This window comes from Dipteris shenzhenensis, chromosome 5, assembly GCF_047967505.1.
Source record: "Dipteris shenzhenensis isolate YYH24624 ecotype China chromosome 5, Dip_SZ_1.0, whole genome shotgun sequence".
Lineage (NCBI taxonomy): Eukaryota > Viridiplantae > Streptophyta > Polypodiopsida > Gleicheniales > Dipteridaceae > Dipteris > Dipteris shenzhenensis.
In genome coordinates this window covers 34,936,414-34,942,578 of record NC_141600.1, presented here as the reverse complement: position 1 = coordinate 34,942,578, position 6,165 = coordinate 34,936,414, and the positions used below count along the sequence as shown (strand labels likewise).

Here is a 6,165-nt window from a genome sequence, read left to right as displayed (position 1 = left end):
GATAGATTGCGTCTCATTAATATGCCAAAAACCAATGCGGTGGTCTCTCCAAGCCAACCTATGATTTGCATGGGATGTCGGCAAAGATGCGGCAAAAGGCTGCACGATGATAGGTGGTCAGGCCAGAGATTGCGTTGTGACGGTGTTCAAAATGATAGATTGCATCTAATTATTACGCCAAGAACTAGCGCGGTGGTCTCTCCAAACCAACCTTCAATATTAATGATCTGCATGGGTGCAGTGCCCAATGACAGGTGGCAAAGTTACGATAAAAGGTTGCGCGATGATAAGTGATCAAGCGACGTAGGCTAGAGACTGCACTACATGAAGCAGTGCAGAGATGCCATGTGTCGAGTAATGCGATGTTCACAACAAATAGATTGCATCTCATTATTACGCCAGTGCACCTTCATGACATCGAGAAAATTTTCGACGAGAGCACGGGTCCGCAATTCAAATATTCACCCTGGAGCACATCGTGTCACGGCCCCAAAATGGCCCTGAAAATAGTTTCATGATTGGCTATACCCAAGCAAATGTTGACCCAAAATTTATGGGTCAAGGAAGGTACCTATATACATGAAATGCCCTAAACTGCACAAAAATGGCTACATCCAAGCTTGCATTGGCCCTACAAGGACTATGACTTGCATAGTTTAGAGTCCTAATGTTGAGTTGAGCAACGTTCATATAAGGGACCATAGGAAGGTCCCTCTTCATAGTATTAAGAGACAATGTGGAAACCCTAAGAGGCCAGAAGAAGGACACTCATAGTACTAAAAGAATAGGGCCCCCTGTCGAATGTTTTGGGTTCCCATTAATTAATTTCGTGGGCTGAGTGATGGGGGGGGGTCATAGAGCTTAGGATAGTACTCAATTAAGGAGGAAATTAATGTTGGATCAAGGATTGCGCCCGGGGAGGCGAGACTTCTTCCAAAAGGAGGCAAGGCTTCCAGAAGGATTGCGCGAGAGAGGCGAGGCTTCTTTCAGAAGCTTCTGGCATCCAGATTCTTCTACCATCACCATAAAAGGACGAGCGGGGGCCGATATAGTGCAAGTAGGGGGCATGTGAAAGGCTCCCGTCAATGAAAGGGGAGAGAGAGGGTGGAAGCTGAGCAGAGGAAGAGGGGAGGGCTGAGGAGAGCAGGGTAGAGAGACAGAGCGGGGTAGGTAAAGAAGCAAAGAGGAAAGGGCAGGGGTAGAGAAGGTTAATTCGATTAATGTGATTACTACACCAATTAGCTTAGGTTAATATGCAAAATGCAAGACACGACAAATTAATTAATAGTTTTGGTCATAGGAGCGAATGTGAAAACTAAGTTTGTCTTTCTTTTTGTTCTTTTAGACCCAAAAAGTTCAAAATTTATTAACTAATTGTGTCTCTTGTACTCAAAGCTGATAAACATCAATACACAATGCTATTTACACATGCCAAATCTTAAGAAATGCCATCTTATATGAAACATAGGCCCATGGATGATTTTTTCAAATTAGTTTCGTTAAGAAGCTAAATTTTTATATTGGCACCGAAACTTTGTGTGCCCCAATAAAAATAAATGTTTGAAACAATCACTGAGGTTTGAAACTTTTATGCAAAAAAAATTAAAGAAAATATATAAAAAGGTACTATAATCTACCAATATTTTGAAACTAAAAAGATGAGCTTGAGAATTTTTGCCAAGATTTTATATTAATATATAAGCATAGCTTCAATAAAAACATCCCTGCATAGGCCTTATGAGAAATACATTTTCCTATAATTAATACATTATTGTTGTCTCCGTACTCAAAACTGATAGATATCAATACACAATGCTATCTACACATGGCAAATCTTAAGAAATGCCATCTTATATGAGACATAGGCCTTATGAGAAATACATTTAAGCAATTAATACATTTTTGTATTCTTTCGGTTGGGGGGCCTATAGCATATGAGGAATACCATCTTATTAGATGTATGGATAGTAAATCCCTCAAGAAATTTCAGCCTATGTAGGAAAGTGAAGGGGTGCTTATCAATTAAATACCTCATTTCAATTGTGTACATCACGTATGGGCAATTAGAAAAACCCATCTTTGTGCACATCTATACTATTTCTTTTTAGATAGAGACAGAGAGACAGAGAATGGAGAGAGAGGGGGGGAGAGAGAGAGAGGGGAGAGAGAGAGAGAGAGAGAGAGAAACACACACACACAAACGCATGCACGCACGTGTGCGTGTGCACGTGCACGCGTGCACACACACAGATGCTAGCATACATCCTACTTTAAGACCCAGTGGAGTGGGTCTCTACCCTGACGTAGACGTGTCATGCTACTTGTAGGTGTTATAGACGCAACTACATAGTTAAGCCTTGTTGATGGACATAGAATAAACCCGTCTTTGTCAAGATAGGTGCTATAGGTGCGTCTTCATAGAAAAGCCCCTTTTGGAAAGAGGGTTCCTTAGGTGCTTTGCTTCACTAAGATTCATAGAAAAGCCCCCTTTGGACAGAGGGTTCCTTAGGTGCTCTGCTTCACTCTTAGCGCCTCTCTCTAATTAGCTGCAATCATCATATAGAGGTAGAATCCTTTCCAATGTACCCTCCTTCAAAGAGTCCTCAAGTTAAATCTAGCATATAAACATCATCTTCTATAAGCTTTTTTAAATTTTGTCCAAGTCCCTGAACACTCTCAAGAATCCGTAATGCTTCGTCCATGGGCGGTCTCTCATCCGGATTGTCTCTTGTGCACAGGAGTGCCAGCTCCACCACGTGCACAACTCCCTCCTCATGAATTTCCCCAGATTTCAGGAGGCCTTTATCCAGCACTTCCCGAACATTATGAGGATAGCAAGATTGAACCCATCCGGTCAGACCATATGTTGTATCATCAAACATTGAGTCTGTAGGTCGCTTGCCAGTTATCAGCTCCAGAAGTATGACACCGTAGCTGTACACATCTGACTTTGGGGACGTCTTCAAGGAGAATGCGCACTCTTTGATCACAGACAGACAAACACATCGTCTTTGATAAGCTACTCACTTCTCAAAAATAGCCAGAAAGCTGAGGAGTATGCAATCAATGCTCAACAATGTCCAAAATTCTTTCGACTGCTTGACAAACCAGGGATCATCAAGTTCAAGTAGCCTACCTGGAGCCATGTACCCAATCGAGCCTTGGACGTTCAACGAAGTCGAGGCAGCACTGTAATCGACGCTTGCATCAGAATTTATGAGTTTTGCAATTCCGAAATCCGCTATATGCGCCTCCATGTCTTCGTCTAGCAGGATGTTGCTGGGCTTCAAATCACGGTGGACGATGGGTGGTACGCAGTTGTGGTGCAGATAAACTAGAGCATGCGTGACTCCCACTATAATCCGCAATCGCGCTTCCCAATTGAGGTCACATTGGTCGACCTCCTCCGAGTGCAAGTGCTTTTCTAAGCTTCCGTTTGCCATGAATTCCAACAGCAAAAGTTTAAAATTCCGACTTGAACAATATCCATGAATTCTAACAAGGTTACGATGCCGAACCATTCCCAGTGACTGCAGCTCTGACAGGAAACTACGCTCCGCGATTCTCCCTGGTATTAGTTTCTTCACAGCTAGCACGCTTCCGTCACTGAATTTTGCCCTGTACACGCTGCCTACACTTCCTACCCCGAGGATATTCTCTATGCTGAAGCCACCGGTCGCGACAAGAATTTCTTTCTCTGTCAGCAGTGCATAGTGAGGTGTATAGGAGACAAAATTCACGGAGGATTGTTCGACTTGCGTTTTCCTACGTATGCACGACCAAAGGAATAACGTAAGCAGCAATAGGGTAATCAGTACTGCGCAAGCAATTCCGATACCGATTTTGGCTTCCAAACTAAGACCCCCGTGGGAAGCTGTTGTTAAAGGCTGGCATACAGAATGTAAAACCGATCCGCAGAGCTCAATATTTCCCAGAAATGACTGAGCAGTAAAATTGCGGTAGATGCCTACGTCTGGCACTTGACCGGAGAAGTTATTGAAAGAGACGTTGAAATTGGTCAATCCGGAAAGATTTCCGAGCGATGGAGGAAGTGGACCTGTAAAGTGATTATACGACAGATCGAGCTGACCCAATTGCTTTAAATTTCCTAGTCCTACGGGAAGAGGTCCTGTGAGAATATTGTGAGAGAGATTCAGATAAGTGAGAGCTTGGAGCTGTGTTATGGACGAAGGAATGGATGCACTTAAGTTGTTTTGAGCGAGGTTCAGCAGTAACAGCGACGCACAACTGCCAATCGCAGCAGGGACAGAGCCGTAGAATCGATTGTCGGAAAGATCCATGTACTGAAGGAGGATCATGCCGCCGAGTTCTGGCGGTATGGAACCAGTGAGGAGGTTATGGGAGAGATCGAAGCTGAACGCAAGCGAGCGAAGCCCAGCAACTGAAAGGGGCAATTGACCGGTGAGCCCATTGTAATTAAGGGATATACTTTCCAATCTGCTGCAGTTCCCAAGGCTAAAGGGTATCACACCACTTAGCGTAGCCTTGCCCAAGTCCAGCTTGTTGAGGAACTGTAGTCGTCCGAGGGCTGAGGGAATCGATCCTCCCAAAGGATTGTCGCTCAGATTGAGAAATGCTAGTTTGGAGCAATTGGCAAGCTCGGCCGGGATCCCTCCTGTCAGCAGATTGGAGTCGAACGATAAGCTTTGCAGCTCACCTAGGTTGCCGATGGCTGGGTCGATAAATCCTCGTAGCTGGTTCCCAGAAAGACGGAAATCTAGCAACACGCTCATGTTGCCGACCGGCGGTACTGTTCCTGAGAGATTGTTGGAGTTCAAGTAAAGGTAGACGAGAGCATCCAGTCGAAACAACGCCGGCGGAACAACACCGTGAAGATTGTTTTCTCCTAATTCCAGATCGGTCAATACAGTGCAGTTGCCAAGGGATGGGGGAATGGTGCCTGTGAAGTGATTTGCAAACAAGATGAGCCATATGAGCTGGTTGAGCTGACCAAGTTCCGGCGGGATGGTGCCTTCTAGATTGTTGAGGGACACCTCGAAATCGTTCATGTTGCTGCAGTTGGCCAAGGAAACGGGGATCCTTCCGGTGAGGTTGTTAGTGTAGACCAGTAGAACCTGGAGCTGAGGAAGAGCGCCGAGTTCTGAAGGTATGGCACCGCCAATGTTATTTTGCTGCAAGGCGATGAGGTTGATCTGGGAGCAACGACCCAGAGAGAGAGGGATGAAGCCGTTGAGGTAGTTGTAAGCAACGGAGAGCGACTGCAAACTGGTGCAATTGCCGAGGGTGGGAGGGAGGCTACCAACGAGAAGGTTCTTGTGCAGCCAGAGGTATTGGACGGAGCGAAGCATGCCGAGGGAAGGGGGGATGGTGCTGTTGAGGTAGTTATTGCTGAGGTCGAAGATTGTAAGGGAGCTACAATTGCCAAGCGAGGCAGGGATGGGGCCGGAGAGATTGTTGTAGGAGATGTTGAGGGTGGAGAGGTAGGGGAAGAGGCCAAGGAGCGGGGAGATGGAGCCATAGAGAGATTTCTGGGTGAGGGAGAGGGAGAGGAGCTGGGAGGAGGAGTCGCAAGAGAGGCCGGTCCAGTTACAGAAAGAGGAAGGCGATGAGGGATTCCAATCGGAGAGGGAGCCGAAGGGGTCACGAATGATGTGAGATTTGAAGGAGAGGAGGAGGGTGATGGATTGGTTGGGAGAGAGCAAGGAGGGCGATGGAGGAGAGTGGAGGGTGGCTGCAAGGACGCAAAGCGAGCAGGAAGCGAGCAAAAGCAGAGATGCAACTGCAGCAGAAGAAGAGAAGGAGAACATGATAAGCAAGGAAGAAATGGAAGGTGGAGATGAAGAAGAAGATGAAATAAATCTGAAGATGAAGAAGACGATCGAGCAAAGACGCAGAAGACAAAATACTTAGGTGGTAAAGACGACGATGCAAACCGACTTATGTAGTAGGAAGAGTCTGCCAATGTAGGAAGTTGTAACGTAGTAATCTTCTGTCAATAACGCACTTCTATTACGTCGGAGTCTGCTGTCACTGGTGGTAAATCGTAATCTCTCTTCCTACGTAGTAACGTAGTTAGTCTTCTGTCACAAACCCACTCTATTACGTTGTAGCCGTAAGTTGTAACGTTATTTTATCACTTGTATTAGTAAGGTAGCGACTTCTGACACTAACCCACTTATATTC

At 45.6% G+C, this 6,165-nt stretch overlaps 1 protein-coding gene across 1 annotated transcript; it reads right to left on the bottom strand.

Moving 5' to 3' along the window:
* Nucleotides 1-2,337: 2,337 nt before the first annotated feature.
* LOC147901940 (uncharacterized) lies at nt 2,338-5,810 on the bottom strand. Its single transcript, XM_087375057.1, has 2 exons — nt 3,137-5,810; nt 2,338-2,980 (listed from the first exon to the last, which is right to left on the bottom strand). Exons 1-2 carry the CDS (start codon nt 5,787-5,789, stop codon nt 2,604-2,606), a joined length of 3,030 nt encoding a protein of 1,009 aa, XP_087231183.1. The 5' UTR covers nt 5,790-5,810; the 3' UTR covers nt 2,338-2,603.
* Between the last annotated feature and the right edge of the window lie 355 nt (nt 5,811-6,165).

Excerpts from the sequence above, each read along its gene's own strand:
- LOC147901940 (XM_087375057.1), bottom strand. The coding sequence starts at position 5,789 with ATGTTCTCCTTCTCTTCTTCTGCTGCAGTTGCATCTCTGCTTTTGCTC. Across the intron at positions 2,981-3,136 it reads GATTGGGTACATGGCTCCAG|AGTGCGCATTCTCCTTGAAG; the intron begins GTAGGCTACTTG and ends CTGTGATCAAAG.